At 46.6% G+C, this 24,624-nt stretch overlaps 1 protein-coding gene across 26 annotated transcripts in view; it reads right to left on the minus strand.

The window, feature by feature from the left end:
* Window positions 1-1,105: 1,105 nt before the first annotated feature.
* The window catches only part of TCF4 (transcription factor 4), a 161,107-nt gene continuing 137,588 nt past the window's right edge, over window positions 1,106-24,624 (minus strand). For 11 of the 26 annotated variants that reach the window (XM_085214000.1, XM_085213998.1, XM_085213985.1 and 8 more), the window contains 12 exons: window positions 23,485-23,590; window positions 23,251-23,411; window positions 22,513-22,645; window positions 22,050-22,117; window positions 21,592-21,670; window positions 21,244-21,320; window positions 14,503-14,706; window positions 8,660-8,795; window positions 7,805-7,967; window positions 6,687-6,916; window positions 4,089-4,231; window positions 1,106-1,968 (listed from right to left, as the gene is read on the minus strand). In XM_085214000.1, coding sequence (XP_085070126.1) covers window positions 4,095-4,231; window positions 6,687-6,916; window positions 7,805-7,967; window positions 8,660-8,795; window positions 14,503-14,706; window positions 21,244-21,320; window positions 21,592-21,670; window positions 22,050-22,117; window positions 22,513-22,645; window positions 23,251-23,411; window positions 23,485-23,590 — 1,494 coding nt within the window. In that variant the 3' untranslated portion in view covers window positions 1,106-1,968; window positions 4,089-4,094. The remainder of the gene's footprint in view (window positions 1,969-4,088; window positions 4,232-6,686; window positions 6,917-7,804; window positions 7,968-8,659; window positions 8,796-14,502; window positions 14,707-21,243; window positions 21,321-21,591; window positions 21,671-22,049; window positions 22,118-22,512; window positions 22,646-23,250; window positions 23,412-23,484; window positions 23,591-24,624) is intronic. The other 15 variants (XM_085214008.1, XM_085213992.1, XM_085214012.1 and 12 more) reach the window with 12 other exon arrangements.

Raw genomic sequence — 24,624 nt, forward strand, 5'->3', positions numbered from 1 at the left:
ACGCCGTTCCAATCCTCGTTAGCTCTTTTAATTAAAGACGTTTCTCGATCCTCACATGCTAATTTATGCAAATGAGCTCTACTTTCGACCAATGCGAAGGCAACACATGGAATCCACCTCGATGGTAACAATTAGCTGCTCGGTATGTCGCTAATTAATGAATTCTTCGTTAGCACTGCTCCAATCCTCATTAGCTTTCCTAATTAAAGGCCTTTCTTGATACTCGCATACTAATTTATGCAAATGAGTCCAGCTTTCGACCAATAGACAGCCAAGAAAATCAATGGAAACCAACATGAAGATCTGCTGCTCGTCACGGCAGTTAACAAATTCTTCGTTATGGTTGATTTGATCCACATTAGACATGCTAATTAACGACCTTTCTCAATCCTTGCATGCTGATTTATTCAAATGAACCCAGCTTTCAACCAATGCGAAGCCAATACAAGGAATCCAATTTGACGGAATCCATCCACTGCTCGTCACGGCTGCTAATTAACAAATTCTTCGTTAACGCCATTCCAATCCTCATTAGCCATGTTATCAACAACCTTCCTCGATCCTTGCATGCTAATTTATGCAAATGAGCTCAGCTTTCAACCAATGCAAATCCAACGCATGGGATCCAATTCCGTAACGATCCGCTGCTCATTATGTCGCCAATTAATGAGTTCTTCATTATCACTGTTTCGATCCTCATTATCGCTTCTAATTAAAGGCCTTTCTTGATTTTGTATACTAATTTATGCAAATGAGCCCAAGCCGACAACTGCCTCGCCCACCCGCCCACCCTTCCGCCTCTCATTAACGAATGCCGCCTTCATTAGCGCCCCCTCCTCCGCAAAGTGCTCGTTATAAGGCTCGTTAAGACATCTTCATTAATCAACACCATTCATTAATCACCTTCATTAAGCCCCCCCAATTAACTAATTAATTAACTAATTAACACCCGCCCCCCAACCCCGCCCCGCCGCCCCCCTCGATCTCCTCCTCCTCCTCGCGCTCTCCTTCGTTAACTTCATTAACTTTATTAAGCCTTAACCCACTCCCCCCCTTTAATTAACCACCCCGCTTAATGAATCCAGGAATTAATTAACGCAGCTCGTTAAGCACAACGACAAACGGGACAATTAATTAGGAAGGCACAGCGGTAAAAACATGGGAACAATTTCGTTGTACCTCTGCAAGAAAAAATCCCCACCGCGGCATCCAGGCGCCACGAGAACGACTCCACTTCATTAATTAATTAATCACGATTATTAAGTAGCTAATAACAGGGGAGAAACCGAAGGCTATTTACAGTAAAATTCTCCTTACAAAAGTTAATTAATTAGGCTTAATTACGGCGTGGCTTTCGATCGCTTCCTTCTGCACCTTCTTTGCCCCATATAGATTCCCTCTCTATATAATTATATATAATCTATTCATTCATTAACGAACTTCTCGTTAAGACCATCCGGTCTTTTCCTCCCCACCCTTATGGTTGGCTTTTAATTAATTAACCGCCTAATTATGAGCCGTTAATTAAAACCGAAGAGTCCAGAGCGTGTTTTTGTGTTTTTTTGTTCCCAACTGAAGTACACTTAATTCCGTTATTATTGCGATTATTAATTAATTCCCCCCCCCAAAAAAAACGCTCTTTTTCTCTCCTTTGTTAGGCGGGTTAATTAATCACTAATTAATCATCTTCCTTTCTTCTTTCTTCTCCTATCGTTTCGTTTGTTTTCCTTTCGGGCGTCGAAAGGAATTGAGGCACAAAATCCGCTTTTGTCACCACATGCGTGGAGAGGAGCCCCGCCGATTCATTAGCGCTTAATTGCTTTCGTTAATTGGCTAATGACGAGCTCTCGGCTTGCGTCTGCGCTTCTTCGTTAGTCAGACTTGTCTAATTAATAAGAAGGAAGTTGGGGAGGGGGGGCAAAGGGGGGGAGGGGGGGGAGGAAGCGGTCGCTAGGCGGCAATTAGGACCTGCAAGGGGAAAGGCTTCGTTAATGAGGCTAATTAGGCTAATAATTGGGCTAATAGCGCTAATAATGAGCCCAGTGACCCCAGGAATAAGTCTAATAACCCTAATAATGACCCTATTCGCTTGAAAAATAGCCCTAATAAGGCTCATGACCACATTAATAGCTCTAATAATAACACTAATAATCCTAATAATAAACCTAATGACCCTAATAGTAACCCTAATTACATTAATAACCCTAATAAGGCCTCTAATAACCCTAAGTTTGACCCTAAGAACCCTAATAGCCCTAATAATAACCGTAATTATAACCCTAATTAACCTAATACCCCTAATAACCCTAATGGGCCTAATAATTGGCCTAATAGCGCTAATGATGAGCCCAATGACCCGAAATGACCCCAGTAATAACTGATAACCCTAATAACCCTAATAACCCTAATAGCCCTAATAGTAACACTAATAACCCTAATAATAACCCTAATAGCCCTAATAATAACACTAACGACTCTTATAATAATCCTAATTACATTAATAACCCTAATAAGAACTCTAATAACCCTAATAACCCTAACAGCCCTAAAAATAGCCCTAATAAGGCTGATAACCCTAACAGCCCTAATAATACACTAATAGGCCTACTAGTAACACTAATAGCTCTAATACGACTAATAACACCTCTAATACCCCTAATAGCCCTCTTTAAAATCCTAATACCCCTAATTACAACCCAAATAACCCTAAAAATAACCCTAATGAGGCTGATAATAATCCTAATAACCCTAACAATAACTGTAATAGCCCTAATAATCCTAATAACCGCTCCAATAACTCTAATGACTCTAAATTCAACCCTAATATCCTTAATAATAACCCTAATAATACCCCAAATAACCCTAATAACAACCCTAATAACTCTAATCGGCCTAATAATAGGCCTAATAGAGCTAATAATGACCCTGATAACCCTAAGTACGACCCTAAAACTCCTAATAATAACCCTAATAAATTAATAATAACCCTAATAAATCTAATAATAAGCCTAATATGGCTCGTAACAAACCCAATAACTCTAATAATAGCCCTAATAGCCCTAATAATAACACTAATAATCCTATTAATATCTCAATAATATCCCTAATCACCCTAAATACCCTATTAATACCCCAGTAACCCCCCTAACAGCCCTAATAACCCTACTAATATTGCTAACAACCCCCTTAACAACCCTAATAAATCTATTATTAGTAGTGCTAATAACCCCCCTAACAGTCCTAATAATCCTATTAATAGCACTAATAACCCCCTAAAAAGCCTAATAACCCTATTAATTCCTCTAATAATCCTATTAATCCCTATTAACCCCCCTAATACCGCTATTAATTCCCCATTACCGCTATTAGTTCCCCTAATATTGCTATTAATCACCCTAATACCGCTATTAATTCCCTTATTTCCACTATTAATCCCCCTAATATTGCTATTAATCCCTATTAATCCCCCAAACCCCTATTAATCCTTATTAAGCTAATACCTCTATTAACCCCTATTAATCCCTTTTAATCCTCGCAAAACCCCTATTAATTCCTATTAATCCTTATTAATCCTGCTAATATCCCTATTAATCCCTCTCAAAACCTTATTAATCCCTATTAATCCTCCCAAAACCCCTATTAATCCATATTAATAATCCTCAAGCCCCTATTAATCCCTATTAATCCTTATTAATCTAATACCCCTATTAATCCCCGCAAAACCCCCATTAATCCCTATTAATCCTTATTAATCCCACTAATATTCCTATTAATCCTCCTCAAACACCTATTAATCCCAAATAATCCCCGTAATAATCCTATTAATCCCCCTTAAACACCTATTAATCCCCCTAATAATCCTATTAATCTCTTTTAAACACCTATTAAGACCCCTAATAGTCCTATTAATCCCTATTAAACCTTATCAATCCCCCTCAAACCCCTATTAATCCTTATTAATCTAATACCCCTATTAATCCCTATTAATCCCTATTAATCTTTATTAATCCCCCCCAAAATCTCTATTAATCCCTATTAATCCCCCCCAAACCCCTATTAATCCCTAATAATTCCCATTAAGTACCCACCTCTCCTCACATCTGCCCCAGATGACCTCCGCCGTCCCCCATGGCCCCGTGAGCTCCGGCCAAAGCCAACGGAGGAGGATCCGAGCCAACTTTCTCCTCTTCCCTCCTCTTCAAACAAGCAGCCTTCGGGTTCAGGTTCCTCTCTGCCAACCCCAAAAAACAAGAATACCTCATTAATCCCTAATAATCCCGATTAATTCCCCCACAACCCCTATTAATCCCTATTAATCCTAATTAATATCTCCATTCCCACCCCCTTTTCCCATCCTAGCCTCATTCACTTCCCATTTTCTGCACCCCACAACTATTAATCCCTATTCATCCCGAGTAAACCCCATTATTCCCACAAAAACCCCTAACAATCCCAATTAATCCCCCCACAACTGCTATTAATCCCTATTAATCCCCCATTCCCCACTGCACACCCTTTCCCTGCATCCCACACCTACTAATCCCCCTCAAACCCTATTAATCCCTATTAATCCCCCATAAATCCCTTTTATTCCCCCCAATCCGCTATTAATCCCAATTAATCCCCCCATTCCTACCCTTATTTCCCATCCCAGCCCCACTCCCGCCCCATTTTCTCCATCCCAACCCTATTAATCCCAATTAATCCCCCTCAAACCCTATTTTTCCCACCAAAACCCCTAATAATCCCAATTAATATTCCTGCAACTGCTATTAATCCCTATTAATCCCAATTTATCCCCCCATTCCCACTCCATTTTCTCCATCCCAACCCTACTAATCCCCAAAAAACCCCATTATTCCCCCCAAAACTCCTAATAATCCCAATTAATCCCCCCACAATCGCTATTAATCCCTATTAATCCACCCCAACCCCCCTTAATCCTCCAAAAACCCCGATTAATCCCTATTAATCCCCCCAAAGCCCTTATTAATCCCAATCCCCCCAAAACCGCTATTAATCCCCCCCAAACCCCAAGTAATCCCCCCAAACCCTAATTAACCCCTATGAATCCCCTCCAAACCCCAATTAATCCCTATTAATCCCCCGAAACCCCTATTAATCCCAATTAATCCCAATTAATCCCCTCAATACCCCCATTTGTCCGCCCAAAACTCCTATTGATCCCTATTAATCCCCCCAGAACTCCTATTAATCCTCCCCAAATTCCTATTAATCCCCATTAATCACCCCACAACTCCTATTAATCCCCCTCAAACCCCAATTAATCCCAATTAATCCCCCTCAAACCATCCTTAATCCCGGCAAAACCCCTATTAAAACCTATTAATCCCCCCAGAAGCCTTATTAATCCCAATTAATCCCCCCAAAACTGCTATTAATGACCACAAAACCCCCATTAATCCCAATTAATCCTCCCTAAACACTTACTAATCCCCTCAAGCCCCTATTAATCCCTATTAATCCCCCTCAAAACTCTTATTAATCCCAAATAATCCCCTTGGAACTCCTATTAATCCCCCCAAAAAACCCTATTAAACCATATTAATCCTTATTAAACACCCTTCCCATCTCAATCCCATTCCATCCCAACCCCATTTCCAACCCCATTCCCATCCCATAGAACCCCATAAAACCACCAGTGGACCCCAAAGAACCCCATAAGGACCCCATAGGAACATTTACGGCCAGCTTTGTGGGATGGCTGAAAGGATCCTTCAGCCCATGCTTGGTAACGACCCTATAACGACCCTATAAAACCCCATAGGACCCTATAAGACCCCATAAAACCCCCTTCCCCCTAAAGGACCCTATAAAACCCCATAGGATCTGATAAGACATCACAGAACCCCATAGAACAACATAGGACCCCATAAGACCCCATAAAACCCCATAAGGACCCCACAGAACCTCATAGGACCCTATAGGACCCAATAAGACACCATAAGGACCCCATAGGACCCCACAGGACCACACAGAACCCCTTAAGACACCATAGGACCCCACAAGACCCCATAGGACCCTATAAGACCCTATGAGGACCCCACAGAACCCCATAAGACCCCATAGGACCCATAAGATGCCACAGGCCACCATGCAACCCCATAGGACCCCACAGGACTCCACAGAACCCCGTAAGACCCCAAAGGACACCATACAACCCCATAGGACACCATGGAACCCTATAGGACCCCATAAAACCCTATAAACCCCATAGGACCCCATAAGACTCCATAAGACCCTTGAGGACCCCATAAGGACCCCTTAAGGACCCCATAAGACACCACAGAACCCCACAGAACCCCATACAACCCCACAGAACCCCATAGGTCCCCACAGAACCCCGCAGGCCACCATACAACCTCACAGAACCCCACAGGACCTCACAGAACCCCACAGAACTACGTAAGACCCCACAGGATCCCACGGAATCCCATAAGACACCATAGGACCCTGTAGGACCCCAGAGGACCCCATAAGGCCCCATAGCACCCTGTAAGATACCACAGAACCCCATAGAACCCCACAGGACCCAATAAGACCCCACAGGACCCCACAGACCCCCATACAACCTCAGAGGACCCCACAGGACCCCACAGGACCCCAGAGAACCCAGTGAGGCCCCGTAGGCCCCAACGAACCCCAGTGCATTGCAAGCCGCTCACCTCTCACTTGCTGCTCCAAGCTGAGGATCACAGCCACGGCCTGGTGCAAAATGAGCAGCTTGGTTTGGGGTTTATCGCTCTTCAGGTGCAGCTGCACCATCCGCCCCAACTCCTTAAAAGCCTCGTTGATGTCCCTCACGCGCAGCCTCTCCCTGGCGTTGTTGGCCATCCGACGCTCCTTCTCCCTCTCTGCTTTTTGCTCCGGGGTCAAATCCTCGTCGTCGTTATTGCTGCAATGCACAATTAACAACCCCCCATAAGGACCCCACAGAACTCCGTAAGACCCCTTAAGGACCTCACAACACCCTACAGATCCCCACAAGTCCCCATAGAACCCTATAAGAACCCATAGGACCCCATAAGAAGCCATAAGACCCCACAAGACCCCACAGGACCCCATAAGACCCCACAGGACCCCGCAAGACCCCATAGGACCCTGCAAGACCCCATAGAGCCCCACAGGACCCCATAAGACCCTGCAAGACCCCACAGAGCCCCATAGGACCCCACAGAACCCAATAAGACCCTATAGGACCCCATAAGACCCCATAGGACCCTGCAAGACCCCATAGGACCCCATAGGACCCCACAGAACTCCGTAAGAACTCATAGGATTCCATAAGAACCCATAGGACCCCGTAAGACACCATGGGACCCCATAGAAACCCATAAGATCCCATAGGCCACCATACAACCTCATAGGACTCCACAGTACCCCATAAAACCCTCACAGAACCCCATAGAAACCCATAAGACCCCATAGGACCCCACAGGCCACCATACAACCCCATAGGACCCCACGGAACCCCATAAAACCCGCACAGGACCCCACAGAAACCCATATGACCCCACAGGACCCCACAGAACCCCATGCAACCCTTTTGCAAGCTGCACAGCAGCCCTCTTTGCTCCCCCTTATGCAATGCAATGCAATGCAATGCAATGCAATGCAACCCCTTTGCAACTTCCCTGCCATCCCACTTTGCAAACCGACCCCATCTGCAGCTTGCAAGGAAATTTGCAAGCCCTGCACCCCCCCTCCCTCCCTTTGCACCGCCGTCACGCCTTATCCTATTAATTAATGGCATTAATTAACGGCCTCCCCGCCCCGTTGTTACCTAGACCTTGACCTAGTAATTGATTTCAGCTCCTTCTTGTCCTCGTCCAGCTTTTTGTCCTCGCTGCATTTCGATTCTTGCAAATTCTCGTCGCCTTCGTCGTCCGATTTCAGCTCCGAACTCCCAGATGAGACGCTCTGGCCTTGCAAACCTGCAGCCATGCCTGCAAAAATGGGATGCGATGCAATGCATGCTGGGAAGGCTTGGAAGGCTTGCTGGGCGCTGTGCAGAGCAATCTGGGCTTTGCAAGGTGCTTGCAAGGCGATGCAATGCAATGCAGAGCCAGGCCAAGCAAGGCGATGCAATGCAATGCAACCCAGGGAATGCAATCTAATGCAACGCAATGCAATGAAGTCCAAGCAAAGCAATGCAATGCAACCCAAGCAATGCGAAGCAAGCCAAGCAATGCAATGCAAAGCAAAGCAGTCCAAGCTATGCAATCTAATGCAATGCAATGCAATGCAATCTAAGCAGTTCAGTGCAATGCAACGCAAGCAATGCAATGCAAAACAAAGCAACCCAAGCAAAGCAAAGCCATGCAAAGCAACCCAAGCAAAGCAATGCAAAGCAAAGAAAGCAAAGCAATGCAATCCAATGCAATGCAAACAAAGCTAAACAAAGCAATGCAAAGCAATCCAAGCAAAGCAACCCAAGCAATGCAAAGCAAAGCCAAGCAATGCAAAGCAAAGCCAAGCAATGCAAAGCAAAGCCAAGCAATGCAAAGCAATGCAATGCAGCCCAAGCAAAGCAAAGCAATGCGAAGCAAAGCAACCCAAGCAAAGCAAGTCAAGACAAGCAAAGCAAAGCAAAGCAAAACAATGCAACCCCCCAAATTGCAGGAAGGTTGCAACTGACCCCTGTAAGGATCCTGGGCTTGGTTGAGCTCTGGAGACGTGGCAGATTGCACAGGGAGCTGAGGGACTGAAACTTGATTGGGGAGCAAGGGGTGAGCGGAGCGGAGACCAACGGCGTCCTCACGATGGGCTGCAACCTGCAAATAGGGGAAGGGAGGGGTGAAATGGGGGAAAAAGGGAGATTGGGATTGGGGTGGGATTGGGATGGGATTGGGTGGGGATGGGACTGGGTTGGGTTGGGATTAGCACAGGATTGAGATGAGAATAGGGATGGAAAGGGAATAGAAAGGGGTGGGAATGGGATGGAGAACAGACTGGGATGGGATGGGATGGGATGGGATGGGATGGGAATGGGATGGGATGGGATGGGATGGGATGGGATGGGGATGGGGATGGGATGGGGATGGGGATGGGATGGGATGGGATGGGATGGGGATGGGATGGATGGATGGGGATGGGGATGGATGGGATGGGGATGGATGGGGAGGGATGGGATGGGGATGGGATGGGGATGGGATGGGATGGATGGGAGATGGGATGGGATGGGATGGGGATGGGATGGGGGATGGGATGGGATGGGATGGGGATGGGGATGGGATGGGATGGGATGGGATGGGATGGGGATGGAGGATGGGGATGGTGGATGGGATGGGATGGGATGGGATGGGATGGGGATGGGGATGGGAGATGGGATGGATGGGATGGGATGGGATGGGGGATGGGATGGGATGGGATGGGATGGATGGGATGGGGATGGATGGTGGATGGGATGGGATGGGATGGGGATGGGATGGGATGGGATGGGATGGGGTGGATGGGGATGGGATGGGGATGGGATGGGATGGGATGGATGGGATGGGATGGGATGGGATGGGATGGAGGGATGGGATGGGGATGGGATGGGAGGGATGGGGATGGGGATGGGGATGGGATGGGATGGGGATGGGGATGGGATGGGATGGGATGGGATGGGGATGGGGATGGGGATGGGGATGGGGATGGGGATGGGGATGGGATGGGATGGGATGGGATGGGGATGGGGGGAAGGGGATGGATGGGGATGGGATGGGATGGGATGGGATGGGAGGGGATGGGGATGGGATGGGATGGGATGGGATGGGGATGGGGATGGGGATGGGATGGGGATGGGGATGGGATGGGATGGGGATGGGATGGGATGGGATGGATGGGGATGGGATGGGATGGGATGGGATGGGGATGGGATGGGATGGGATGGGATGGATGGGGATGGGATGGGATGTGGGATGGGAGTGGGATGGGATGGGGATGGGATGGGATGGGATGGGATGGATGGGATGGATGGGATGGGGATGGGATGGGATGGGATGGGGATGGGGATGGGATGGGGATGGGGATGGGGATGGGATGGGATGGGATGGGGATGGGGATGGGGATGGGGATGGGATGGGGATGGGGATGGGATGGGATGGGATGGATGGGATGGAGGATGGATGGGGATGGGGATGGATGGATGGGATGGGATGGGGATGGGATGGGATGGGATGGGGATGGGATGGGATGGGATGGGATGGGATGGGGATGGGGGATGGGATGGGGATGGGATGGGGATGGGATGGGGATGGGGATGGGATGTGGGATGGAGGGATGGGGATGGGATGGGATGGGATGGGGATGGGATGGGATGGGGAGGATGGGATGGGTGATGGTGGATGGGATGGGATGGATGGGATGGGATGGGGGATGGGATGGGATGGGATGGGATGGGATGGGGATGGGATGGGATGGGTGGAGTGGGGATGGGTGGGATGGGGGATGGGATGGGATGGGATGGGGGATGGGATGGGATGGGATGGGAGGGATGGGATGGGATGGGATGGGAGGGATGGATGGGATGGGGATGGGATGGGATGGAGGTGATGGGGATGGGATGGGTGGGAGGATGGGATGGGATGGGATGGGATGGGATGGGATGGGATGGGAAGGATGGGATGGGATGGGGATGGGATGGGATGGGATGGGGATGGGGAGGGATGGATGGGATGGTGGGATGGGATTGGATGGGATGGGATGAGATGGGATGGGATGGGATGGAGGAGGGATGGGGGGATGGATGAGTGATGGATGGGAGGGTGGGATGGGGGATGGATGGTGGGGAGGATGGATGGTGGATGTGGGGGGATGGTGGGTGAGGGATGGGGTGGGATGGGGATGGGTATGGGATGGATGGTGGATGGATGGGGATGGATGGGATGGGAATGTGGTGGGAGGTAACGATGGGATGGGTGGGGAGGATGGGATTGGATGGAAATGGATGGAAGGGTGGATGGGGATGGGATGGGTTGGGGAGAGATATGGGGTTGGGATTGGGATTGGGTTGGGATGGGGATAGATGGGATGGGAGGGATGGAAATGGATGGAAATGGGATTGGGATGCATGGGATAGACTGAAATAGGATATAAAATGGGATTGGGTTGGGATTGGGATGGGAATGGGATGGGAATAGGATGGGAAATGGGATTGGGATGGGTTGGAATTGGGATGGGATGGGAATAGGATGGGAAATGGGTCTGGGATGGGATTGGGATGGGAAGGGATGGGATCGGGATGGTTGGGATTGGAATGGGTGGAGAAGGGTTTGGGATTGGGTTGGCATTGGGACTGGGATGGGACTGGGATGGGAGTATGATTGGATGGGACTGGGATGGGGATGGGGATGGTATGGGATGGGGATGGGAACAGGATTGGAAATGGCATTGGGATGGGATGGGGAAGGGATTGGGATGGGATGAGAATGGGATTGGAAATGGGATTGGGATGCAACAGGATGGGATGGGGATGGGATTTGGATTGGCATGGGATGGGTAAGGGACTGGGATGGGGATGGGGATGGGGATGAGATGAGAATAGGATTGGAAATGGGATTGGATGGGATAGGACGGGATGGGATTGAGATAGGAAGAGAATGGGATTGGGTTGGGATTGGGATGGGAATAGGATTGGAAATGGGATTGGGATGGGATAGGATGGGATTGGAATGGGGATGGAAAAGGGATTGGGACGGGAATGGGATGGGGAAGGGATTGGAATGAGGTTGGGATTGGGAAGAGGATTGAGATGGGAATAGAATGGAATTGGGATGGGATTGGGATGGGAATGGGATGGGATTAGGAATGGGATGGGAAGAGGATTGGGATGGGAATAGAATGGGATGGGAATATGATTGGAAATGGGACTGGGATGGGATGGGAATGGGGATGCGATTGAGACTGGAATGGGGATGGGATTGGGATGGGATTGGATGGGAATTGGGATTGGGTGGGGATTGGATGGAATAGGATTGGAAATGGGATTGGGATGCGAAGAGGATTGGGTTGGGGTGGGATGGAAAAGGGATTGGGATGGGATGGGATTGGGATGGGGTTGGAATTGATGGGATTGGGATGGGGTTGGGATTGGGATGGGATTGGGATGGGATTGGGATGGGTTGGGATGGGATTGGAATAGGATTGGAAATGGGATTGGGATGGGAAGAGGATTGGGTTGGGGTGGGATGGGATGAGATTGGGATGGGGATGGGATTGGGATGGGGTTGGAATTGATGGGATTGGGATGGGGTTGGGATTGGGATGGGATTGGGATGGGATTGGGATGGGTTGGGATGGGATTGGAATAGGATTGGAAATGGGATTGGGATGGGAAGAGGATTGGGTTGGGTGGGATGGGATGAGATTGGGATGGGGATGGGATTGAGATGGGGATGGGGTTGGGATGGGGATTGGGATGGGATTGGGATGAGTTCAGATGAGATTGGAATAGGATTGGAAATGGGATTGGAATGGGATAGGATGGGACTGGGATGGCGTTGGGGTGGGATGGGATGAGATTGGGATGAGATTGGTATGCAAATGGAATGGGATTGGGATGGGAAAGAAATGGAGATTGAGTAGGATGGGATGATATTGGGATGGGGATGGGAATGGGATGGGATTGGGATGGGATTCGATTTGGGATGGGATGGTATTGGGATGGGGACAGGAATGGAATGGGGATAGAGATGGGGATGGGATTGGGACTAGAAAGTGATTGGGATGGGATGGCGAAGGGGATGGGAATAGAATGAGGATGGGATGGGATGGAATAGGGATGGAATGGGAAGAGAATTGGAAATGGGATTGGGGTGGGATGGGAATGGGATTGAGATGGGAACAGAATGGGATTGGGTTGGGATTGGGATGTAACGGGAATAGGATTGGAAATGGGATTGGAAAGGGATAGAATGGGATGGGATGGGAATGGATTGGGGTTGGGAGGGGATGGAGAAGGGGATGGAAATAGGATTGGGATGAGATTGAGATGGGATCTAGAAGGGATTAGGAATGGGATCGGAATGGGATGGGAATGGGATTGGGATGAGATTGGGATGGGATCTGGAAGGGATTAGGAATGGGATCGGAATGGGATGGGAATGGGATTAGGATGGGAATGGGGATAGGGATATGAATGGGATGGGATAGGGATGGGAATGAGTTTGGGATGGGAATGGGATATGAAAGAAATGGGGATGGAAATGGGAACAGAATGGGGATGGAATGAGACTGGGATGGGAATGGGATGGGGTGGGATGGGGATTGAATAGGGAGGGGGGTGGGGTTGGGATGGGCAAGAAATAGGGATGGAATGGGAATGGGATGGAATGGGAAAAGGTTGGGAATAGGAATGGGATTGGGACGGGAATGGAATGGGGATGAGGATGAAATGGGAATAGGAGGAAAATGGAGACAGGGTTGAGATGGGGATGAGAATGAAAAGGGAATGGGATGGGAATTGGATGGGATAGGAATGGGAATGCAACGGGGACAGCAATGGGAACGGGATGCCACGAGGACAGGCCGAGAATCCCAAACCCAACCTCTAATCCCAAACACACCTCCAATCCCAAATTCACCTTCCAGAACCCGAATCCCCCCCCGAGCTCCCCCAAACTGTTACCATCACATCCTTTACCTCTCCCCCTCCCCTCCACCTCCCGCTTCTCCCTTTATTGCCCGCAGCTGCCCGGCCTTTCATGTCTTAAAACCCAAATGTGGAAAACATTACCCACATCCTCCTGCTTTTTGGGGCCTTTTGGGGCACATTTCCCTCCCCCTTTCAACTTCCTTTTCATCATGAAATGCATTCGGCTGACCCCACTCCGAAACTATTTCCTTTGGTCGGATGTTTTCCTTTATAAATCCAGCCCAGTTTTCCTTCCTCCCCCCCCCCCCCCCCCCCCCCCCTTCATTCATGGTTTCAACCACACTGGCTTAAGAGTGAAAACTTCCCTCCTTTTTCCTTTTCCTTTTCCTTTTCCTTTTCCTTTTCCTTTCCTTTCCTTTCCTTTCCTTTCCTTTCCTTTCCTTTCCTTTCCTTTCCTTTCCTTTCCTTTCCTCTCCTCTCCTCCCCTCCCCTCCCCTCCCCTCCCCTCTCCTCCTCTCCTCTTCCCTCCCCTGCCTTCCCTTCCCCTCCCCTCCCTTCCCTTCCCTTCCCTTCTTTCCTTTCTTTTCCCTACCTTCCTTCTTTCCATTTCTTCCCTTCCCTTTCCTCCCCTCCCCTCCTTCCTCCCTCCCTTCCTTCCATTCCTTCCTTTTCTCATTCTTTATCTTTCCCTCTTTCCTTCCTCCTTTTCCTTCCCTCCTTTCCTTTCTCCCTCTCCTTCCTTTCCTTCTCCATCCTCTCCCACCCCACTCCCTTCCTGTGCTTTCCTCCCTTCCTTCCCTCTCCCATCACACCGGAACAACCCAACCTACCCCACAACTCCAGCCGTCCCCCCGTCTCCCCCCGAAATCCCGATCCCCACCCCAAAACCCACCGCACCCCCTTACCATCAACGAATGCCTGTTGGCCGACAGCAACCCAGTCCCATAGCCAGACCCCAGCCCAGCCATGGCCCCGTTATGAGCAGCTCCTATCAAGCCGTGCATTTCCCCATGGCCGCCCCCGATGGCCGTCCCGGCCCCGACCGCGTGATTCCTCAGCACGTGGATGGCGTCGTCCAGCCGCTCCAGGCGGTCCTCGATGCGGCTCTGCTGGGGACACAAGGGCGGAAGAGCCTCAGCAGCCCGCTTCTCCCCGCTTCCCCCTCACGTCCCCTTTTTCACCCGCTTTTCCCCTCATCTTTTCCTTATTTTTCCTTGGTTGTTCCTTATTTTTCTTCTTTTCCTTATTTTGCTTTTTTTTTCCCCTTACCATTCCTCGTTTTTCTTTTCCCCCCTATTTTTTTCATTTTTCCCCTTATTTTTCCTTATATTACATTTTTCCCCTTACCTTTCCTTTTTCCCCTCATTTTCCCTTATTTTCTCATTTTTCCTTATTTTTCTTCCCCCCCCCTTTTATCCTTCTTTTTCCCTTTATTTCCCCTTCTTTTTCCTTACATTCTCCCTCCATTTTTCTTTTTTCCCCTTACTTTTCCTTTTTTTTTCCTTTCCCCCCCCTACTTTTCCTTTTCCCCCCATATTTTCCCTTATTTTTTCTTTTTTCCTTCTTCCCCCCCTCCTTTTTATTGTTATTTCTCCTCATTTTCCCCTTATTTTCCCTTATTTTTCTTTTTTTCCCCTTATCATTCTTTATTTTTCTTTTTACCCCTCATTCTTCCCCTTATTTTTCCTTATATTTCCTCTTTCCCTTTAATTTTCCTTTTTTTCTCCTTATTTTCCCTTATTTTTTCTTTTTTCCTTACTTTTTCTTTTCCCTCTTATTTTTCCCCACTTTTCCATTTCTTTCCCCCCTTTTTTCCCTTATTTTTCCTTATTTTTTCTTTTCCTTACCCTTCTTTTTCCCTCTTCTTTTTCTTTTTTCCCTTCTCATTCCTTATTTTTCTTTTATCCCCTTGTTTTTTCTTCCCCCCCCTTATTTTTCCTTATATTTTCTCATTTTCCGCCTTATTTTTCCTTTTTTTCCCTTATTTTTTTTTCCTTATTTTTTCTAAGTTTTCTGTTTTTTTTCTCCTTCTTTTTCTTTCCCTTCTCGTTCCTCATTTTTCCCTACTTTCCCCTTATTTTTTCTTTTTTCCCCTTGTTTTTCCTTATGTTTCCTTTTCCCCCCATATTTTTCCTTTTTTTCCTTATTATTTCCTTTTTTCCTTATTTTATTTCTTGTATTTATCCTTATTTTTCTGTTTCTTTTCCTTTTTATTTTCCCTTATTGTTCCTTATTTTTCTATCCCCCCCCCCCACTAGATCTATTTTTCCCTTAATTTTTCCTCACTTTTCCTTCTTTCCCCCTTATTTTTCCTTCTTTTTTTTTTTTTTTTTTTGCCTTTTCCCCCTTATTTTTCCTGGTTTTTCCCTTATTTTTCGTTTTATTTTTTCCTTATCTTTCCCCCTCTTACATAGTTTTCCTTTTTCCTTTAATTTTCCTTAATTTTCCTCATTTTTTCCTCTTTTCCTTTTTTTCCCCTTATTTTTCCTTATTTTTTCCTTTTTCCCCTTATTTTTTGTTATTTTTCCCCTTTTTTCCTTTTTTTCCTTATTTCACCCTTTTTTCCTTATTTTATTTTTTCCGCTATTTTTTTCCTTTTTTCCCTTTATTTTCATTTTTTCTATTTTTTCACTTATTTTTTCTCTTATTTCCTCCTTCATCTCCTTATTTCTCCTTTTCCCTTATTTTCCTTTTTCCCTTATTTTTCCTTTTTCCCCATTATTTTTCCTTATTTTCCCCTTTTGCTCCAAATTATTCTTTCTTATTTTCCTTCAATTTTTTCATTATTTTTCATTTATTCCTTATTTTTTCTCCCCCCATTCTTCCTTATATTTTTCTTTTTCTCCTTTATTTTTCCATTTTTTCCCGATTTTTTCCTTACTTTTCCATTCTCCCCTTATTTATTTTTTCACAATTTCCCCATAACTTTCATTTTTCCTTATTTTTTCTCACTTTTCCTTTTTTCTCCTTATTTTTCCTTTTCTTTTTTTGCCTTTCCCCCCTTTATTTTTCCTTTTTTCCCCCTTTTTCTTTCTTATTTTTTCCTTTTTTTCCCTTTTTCTAATTTTTCATTTTTTCCCTTATTTTACCTTTTTTTCCTCGTTTTTCTCCCTTATTTTTCCTAATTTTCATTCATTTTTTTCTTCTTTTTTCTTTCCCCCACATTTTTTCTTATTTTTCCTTTTTTTTCCCCTATTTCTCATTTTCCCCTTCTTAAATCTTTTATTTTTCATTTTTCTCCCCTTTTTTGCCTTATTTTTCTTTTCCCCCTTTTTTGCCTTATTTTTTCCCATTTTCCCCTTATTTTTTCCTTACGTTTTCTTTATTACCCTTTTTTCTTATTTTTCCTTATTCTTTTCCCATATTCTTTTTCCTTTTTTTCCTTATTTTTCCATTTTCCACTTATTTATCTGTAATTTTCCTTTCTTTTCCCACTTATTTTTCCGTTTTTTCTTCCCTTATTTTTACTTTTTATCCCTTTTTCTCCTTATTTTTCCTTTTTTCTTTTTTCCCCTTTTTCCTTATTTTTCCTTTTTTTGGCAATTTTTTCAATTTTTTCCCTTATTTTCCCTTATTTTCCTTATTTTGTCCTTTTCCGCTTATTATTACTTTTTTTTCCTTTTACTCCCCTTATTTCCATTTTCTTTCCCCTCATTTTTCCTTATTTTCCCCATTTTTCCTTTTTTCCCTACATTTTCTTTTTTTCTCCTTACTTTTCCTTTTTTCCCGATTTTTCCTTATTTTTTCCATTTTCCCCTAATTTTTCTATTTTTCCTCTTATTTTTCCTTTTATTTTTCCTTCTTATCCTTATTCCCCCCCTTTCCTTTATTTTTCCAGTTTTCTCAGTATTTTTTCCTTATTTTTCCTTATTTTCCCCTTCATTCCCATGTATTTATTTTCTTATTTTTTCCTTATTTTTCCTTTTTTTCCCTTATTTTTCCTTATTTTCCCCTTTGTTTCCTTATTTTTCCACATTTTTTCCTTATTTTCCCTCTTTTCCTGTTTTTTTTCCATTTTTCCCCTTTTTCTCTTATTTTCCCATTTTGCCCTTATTTTTCATTTCCCTTATTTTTCCTTTATTTTTTGCAATTTTTTCTTTTCCTTATCTTTCTTCCTTTTTTCTTCCCCCTTTTTCCCTTTTCTTTTTCTTTCCCCTTGTTTTCCCTTACTTTTCCTTTTTTGTCCTTATTTCCCCTTTTTCTTTTTTTTTTTTCCGTATTTTTCCTTTTTTGGCCTTATTTCTCCATTTTTCCTTATTTTTTCCCCCTTTTTTCCTCATTTTCCATTTTTCCTTTTTTTTTCCTTAATTTCTTGTTTTTTTCCTTTCTTTTTCCTTATTTTTCCACTTTTTCGCTCATTTTTCCCTACTTTTCCTTATTTTTTATTTTCTTACTCTTCCTTATTTTCCATCATTTTTCTTTTTTTCCCCATTTTTCCTTATTTTTCCCTTATTTTTCCTTTCTTTTTTCCTTATTTTTCCTTTTTCCCCTATTTTTCCTTTTCCTTTTTTTCCTTATTTTTACTTTTTTTCCCTTATTTTTTCCCTCATTTTTACTTTTTTCCTCATTTTTCCCCTTATTTTTCCTTATTCTTTTCCCCTTATTTTTCCTTCTCCTTTTTTTCCCTTATTTTTCCCTTTTTTCTTTATTTTTCCTTTTTTTTCCCCTTTTCCTTTTTTTCACTTTTCCCCCTTATTTTTCCTTCTCCCTTTTTTCCCCTTATTTTTCCTTCAATTTTCTTTCCTGATTTTTCCCTTTATTTATCCTTTCCCTTATTTTCCCTTTTTCCTTATTTTTCCCTTTTTTTCCATATTTTCTCTTTTTTCCCTTATTTTTTTCCTTGATTTTCCCTTATTTTTCCTTGATTTTCCCTTATTTTCCCCCCTTTTTTCCCACACTTTTTCTCATTTTCCCTTTATTTCCTCCATCTTTTCCCCCACATTTTCCTTCCTTTTCCTTTCAAATCCCATCACTGGGGAAGGAGAGAGCATGGCTTCCATTTTCATGGGCAAAACAGGTTCAATGATTCCTCATGAACTTGCAAATCATTCCAATCCAAAAGTTCCCCTCAAAGGCCTCGCAAAACTTGGAGTGATGATTAAAAAAAATGAAGAATCCAAAAAAGAAAAATCACAATAATTCAAAAAAAAAAAAAAGAAAAAAAAAAGAAAAAAAAAAGAAAAGAACAAAAAAGAAAAAAACCACACACACACAAAAAAGTAGAAATAAAGGAGAAACTGGAACTCAATTCCACCCCCTGCCTGCCTGTGGGACCGCACCTGAAAGAGCTTGAAGGACTCCGGGATGGTGAGCAGCACACATCCATGGTTGAGGACCAGCACCCATCCCTGGGTATCGGCCAGAACCCAAACTGGACCACAGACCAGCACCCATCTTCAGCCAAAGACCAGCACCCATATCTGGTCAGTGACCAGCACCCATCCTGAGGCAACAACCAGCACCCATCCTCGGGCAATGGCCAGCACCCATCTTCAGCCAATGAGCAGCACTCATCCATGGCCAACAGCCAGCACCCATCCTTGGGAAATGATCAGCACCCATCCTTGGCCAATGAGCAGCACCCGTATTTGACTACTGACCAGCACCCATCCCTGGCTATTCACCAGCACCCATCCGTGGGCTATGAGCAGCACCCATCTTTGTCTTATTGACCAGCACTCATCCTTGGCAACTGATCAGCACCCATCCTTGGTCAACGAGCAGCACCCATCCTGGGTCAACCTCCAGCACCCATCCTTGGCCAATGACCAGCTCCCATCCTGGGCCAATGAGCAGCACCCATTTTGAGTCAACATCCAGCACCCATCCTTGGGCAATGGCCAGCACCCATCTTCAGCCAATGAGCAGCACCCATCCTGGGCCAATGAATAGCACCCATCCATGGCCAACAACCAGCACCCATCCTTGGGAAATGATCAGCATCCATCCTTGGGCAATGAGCAGCACCCATCTTCAGACAAAGACCAGCACCCATCCTTGGTCAACGACCAGCACCCATATTTGGTCAGTGACCAGCACGCATCCTGGGTCAACAACCAGCACCCACCCTTGGGCAATCGTCAGCACCCACCTTCAGCCAATGAGCAGCACCCATCCTGGGTCAACAACCAGCACCCATCCCTGGCTATTGACCAGCACCCAAACTGGACCACAGACCAGCACCCATCTTCAGCCAAAGACCAGCACCCATCCTTGGTCAACGACCAGCACCCATATTTGGCCAGTGACCAGCACCCATCCATGGCCAATGAGCAGCACCCATCCATGGGGAATGAGCAGCATCCATCTTCAACCAAAGAGCAGCACCCATATTTGGCCAGTGAGCAGCACCCATCCATGGCCAATGAGCAGCACCCATCTTGAGTCAATAACCAGCACCCAACCTTGGGCAATGAGCAGCACTTATCCTTGGCCAACAACCAGCACCCATCCTTGGGCAATGAGCAGCACCCATCCTTGGGAAATGAGCAGCACCCATCTTCAGCCAAAACCAGCACCCATCCTTGGCTACTGACCAGCACCCAAACTGGGCCAGCAACCAGTATCCCTCCTGGGTCAGAGATCAGCACCCATCTGGGGCCAGAGACCAGCACCCATCCTTGACCAATGAGCAGCACCCATCCTCAGACAATGAGCAGCACCCAGCCTGGGTCAACATCCAGCACCCATCTTTGGCTACTGATCAGCACCCAAACTGGGCCAGTGAGCAGCACCCATCCTTGGCCAATGAGCAGCACCCATCCTTGGCCAATGAGCAGCACTCATCCTTGGCTATTGACATGCACCCAAACTGGGCCAGTGACCAGCACCCATCCTCAGGTAATGATCAGGATCCACTGTGGTTCAACGACCAGCGCCCATCCTGAGTCAACAACCAGCACCCATCACTGGCCAACAAGCAGCAGCCATCCCTGACTACCAACCAGCACCATCCTCAGCCAGTGACCAGCACCCATATTCAGCCAAAGACCAGCATCCACCTTTGGCAAAATACCAGCACCCATCCCTGGTTGCTGATCAGCACCCATCTTGGGCTAACAAGCAGCACCCATCTTTGGGAAATGATCAGCATCTATCTGTGACCAAAGCCCAGCACCCATGCCGGGTCAATAACCAGCACCCATCTTCAGCCAAAGACCAGCACCCATCCTTGGCCAATGAGCAGCACCCATCTTTGGCCAGTGACCAGCACCCATCCTTGGCCAATGAGTAGCACCCATCCTTGGCCAGAGATCAGCACCCATCTTCTGCTACTGACCAGCACCCATCCTTGGCTATAGACCAGCACCCAAACTGGGCCAGTGAGATGCATCCATCCTGCCTGACCAGCACCCATCCTGAGTCAACAAGTAGCACCCATGCTGGGCCAAAGAATAGCATCCATCCTTGGGCAACGAGCTGCACCCATCCTGGATCACCAACCAGCACCCATCCTTGTCCAACCTGAAGGAGCCGCATCACGCTGGTGGGCTCCAAAACTTCGTCCACCTCGAGGCCCAAATTTGCCTACCGAAAGCAAAACCTGCGTGTGGAGGGGGGAGGGTATGGATGAGAAATGGAACAAAAAGGAGAGCAATTAATTAACCCCGAGGAGGAGGAAGAGGAGGTCGTCGATGGAAACATACCAAAGAGTGTAAGGGACCTTCATAATTGGGAGATGATGACGCTTGACCTCCATTTCTAGACCAAACAGCTGTGCCTGCTAACAGCAAAATCGGAATTACCGTTAGAAAGGTGCAAAGGAAAACTGTTTCAAGCTACTTTTTTGTGGGTTTTTTTTTTTTTGGTCAAGGTGGGGAGGGAAGGGATGAGGATTTGAGGTGGAAAAGGAGAAAATCGGCAGCGCGATGGCGACATGGGATGGCGTGGCTCCGGCGGGGCGGATTCGGGGTGAATCTTCCCCCATTTAAAAAAAAAAAAGAAAAAAAAAAAGCAACCCGTGGTTTAAAAAGAGAATATTGTAACAACAATACCTGAGAGAGAAGGGGGAGAACCGACAGGAGTTGAAGGATTTGATGGGAAGCTGGTGTTGGTGTGATCTGGAGAATAGATCTTTAATAAGAGACGATACACGGTTAATCGGGAGGCAGCGCAAACGGACGCGGTGAAAAACGCGGACCGGCCTCGTGATGCAAATAAAGTGATTAACATGGCTTAGATAAAACAACGCGGCCCTTTGATGGGTACCGGAGTCGCTAATTAATCTCGTTAAGAGAGTCTTTGGTAAATGGAGCATCGAAACGGGTGCGAAACCAAAATGGAAACCGAAAAGTAAAGAGGCTCTCATGAGAACTCAATGGAACCCACTGTGCCCAGAAAATAACCATGGCGGACCTCTAAGGTCCTTTTTGCTGCTCATCTTCTCAACCTCCAGGCTCCCAATTCTAATTAAAACGGGCTAATTAGGGTGCTGAAAGCAAGAGGTCCTTACAGATGCAAGTGCTTTCCCCAGCGCATCGCCAGTCTGCGAGCTGCCGGCCGCCCCGCTTCCTCTGTTGGCTGGAAAACAAGAGATCCAGTGTGAAAACAGATGGGAAAATAGCACACATATTTATCTTCCAGGACCTTTCCAACCCAACCCATTTCATTGCCCTTTCACTATTTCACCTTCAAGGACCTTTCTAACCCATCTCATTTCATCATCCTACAGCTCTTTCACCTTCCAGGACCTTTCCTACCCAAAACCTTTCATTATCCTTCAGCCCTTTAATCTTTAAGGACCTTTCCAACTCAACTACTCCAATCCTCCTCTATATATCAGAACTATTCCAACCCATCTGCCCACTCAACACCTTTTTCATCTTCAAGGACCCTTTCAACTCAATCCCCTTTCCGGTCGCTTCGAAACGAATTGCATATTTGTGCTCATTAGCATGAATTAATCCGCCTCTCACCCATGATCCCATCTGTCCCGTTGGCTGGAGGGGTGCAGGACGAGGCGCTGTAGTGATTGGTGCCGCTGCGGTGAAAGGTGGACATCGGAGGAAGACTGGAATTGATGTCTGCTGACGAGTGCGATGGGTAGCTCTGCAAAAACAGCCATTGGAATTAACTACGACCCTTCCAGGACCTTCCCATCCCTACCTTTCCATGCTTTACTCATCTTTCAGGACCGTTCCAACCCATTTTTTCATCCCTAGGCTCTTTAAGAATCCTCCCAACGCAAACATAAAATAGCTCCAACACCTTTAAGGACCCTTCCAAACCAACTCGATCACCCAACAACTTTCTAACCTTCCAAGACCTTCCCAATCCATCATCCTATGCCTCTTTAATCTTTCAGGACCCTTCCAACCCAAAAAGCCTACAGCTTTCTCACCCTATAAAACCCATCCAACCCTACACAACCATCCTACAACTCTTTCACCTTCCAGGACCCACCCAACCCAACCACCTCATACTCCTTTTCGACCTTCCAGGATCTTCCCAACACTTTATCATCATCCTATGCCTCTTTAATCTTTCAAGACCCTTCCAACCCAACAATCCTACAACTTTCTTATCCTATAAAACCCATCCGACCAACACAACCATCCTACACCTCTTCCACCTTCCAGGACCCACCCAAACCATCCACCCCACTCCTTTTTCACGTTCCAGGACCCTCCCAACCCCTTTGGTCACCCCATTACCAGTCGGTCGTGGGGATGCAGACTGCAGTAGCTGCCGGACTGCGGGAGGTGCGAGGAGTTGCCCAGCATCCCCCCATAACCAGATTGGTTCATCCCACTGGAGGAGCTCCACGGGTCACCGCTGTGATGCCCATCTATGGAACAAGATGGGGTTGGGAGAGCTTTAATTAACATCTCAATTAATGGAGATTCATTTAAAAAAAAAAAAAAAAGAAAAAAAAGGAACGGGTTTACCTTGCATGAAGAAGGAGCTGGGAAAAGTGCTGGCTGCTGGTTTGGATGATGGATAACCCGGGGAATCGCGATTGTAGTCGGCAGTGCTGGCTGACGGGGCATAAACCTACGGGGGAAAATGAAACAGAGATTTGCGGGTGTTGGGAGGATGGGGGGTTGGATCTGGGGGTTGTTGGAGGTCTTGGGGTCACTAAGGAGCTAGGAATCTTGGAGGATCTTGGGACCTTGGAGGTCATGGGAATTTCAGAGGATCTGGTGGACCATGGAGGTCTTGGAGACCTTGGAGGTCTTGGTTTTGTTGGAGGGCTTGGACTGTTGGAGGACTTGGGGGTATTGGAGATCTTGGGGTTGTTGGAGGACTTGGGGTCTTGGAGGATTTGGGGTTGTTGGAGGGTTTGGGGTTGCTGGAGGTCTTGGGGACCTTGGAGGATTTGGGGTCTTGAAAGGCTTGGGGTTGTTTGAGGACATGGAGGTCCTGAAGGACTTGAGGTTCGTGAAGGACTTGAGGTTCGTGAAGGACTTAAGAACCTTGGAGGACTTGGGGTTTTTGGAGGACTTGGGGTCTTGGGGACCTTGGAGGATTTGGGGGTCTTGGAGGACTTAAGGATCTTGGAGGACTCAGGTTTGTTGGAGGACATGGAGGTCCTAGAGGACTTGAGGCTCATGCAGGACTCGAGGTTGGTGGAGGACTTGGGGTTGCTGGAGGTGTTGGGGCTGCTGTAGGTGTTGGGGACGTTGGAAGACTTGGGGTCTTGGAGGATTTGGGGTAGTTGGAGGTCTTGGGGATCTTGGAGGACTTGGGGTTGTTTGAGAACATGGTGGTCCTGGAGGACTTGAGGTTTGTGGAGGACTTAAGAATCTTGGAGGACTTGTGGTTGTTGGAGGACTCGAGGTTGCTGGAGGTCTTGGGGTTATTGGAGCTCCTGGGGACCTTGGAGGACTTGGGGTCTTGGAGAATTTGGGGTTCTTGGAGGACTTGGTGACCTTGGAAGTCTTGGGATCTTGGAAGATCTTGAGGACCTTGGAGGACTTGGGGTCTTGGAGGACTCGGGGGTCTTGGGGTTCTTGGAGGACTTGGGTGTCCTGGAGGACTTAAGGACGATGGAGGACTTGGGGCTGTTGGAGAACTTGAGGACTCTG

The sequence above is a fragment of the Meleagris gallopavo genome, chromosome Z (assembly GCF_905368555.1).
Source record: "Meleagris gallopavo chromosome Z, MGAL_WU_HG_1.1, whole genome shotgun sequence".
Classification (NCBI taxonomy): Eukaryota; Metazoa; Chordata; class Aves; order Galliformes; family Phasianidae; genus Meleagris; species Meleagris gallopavo.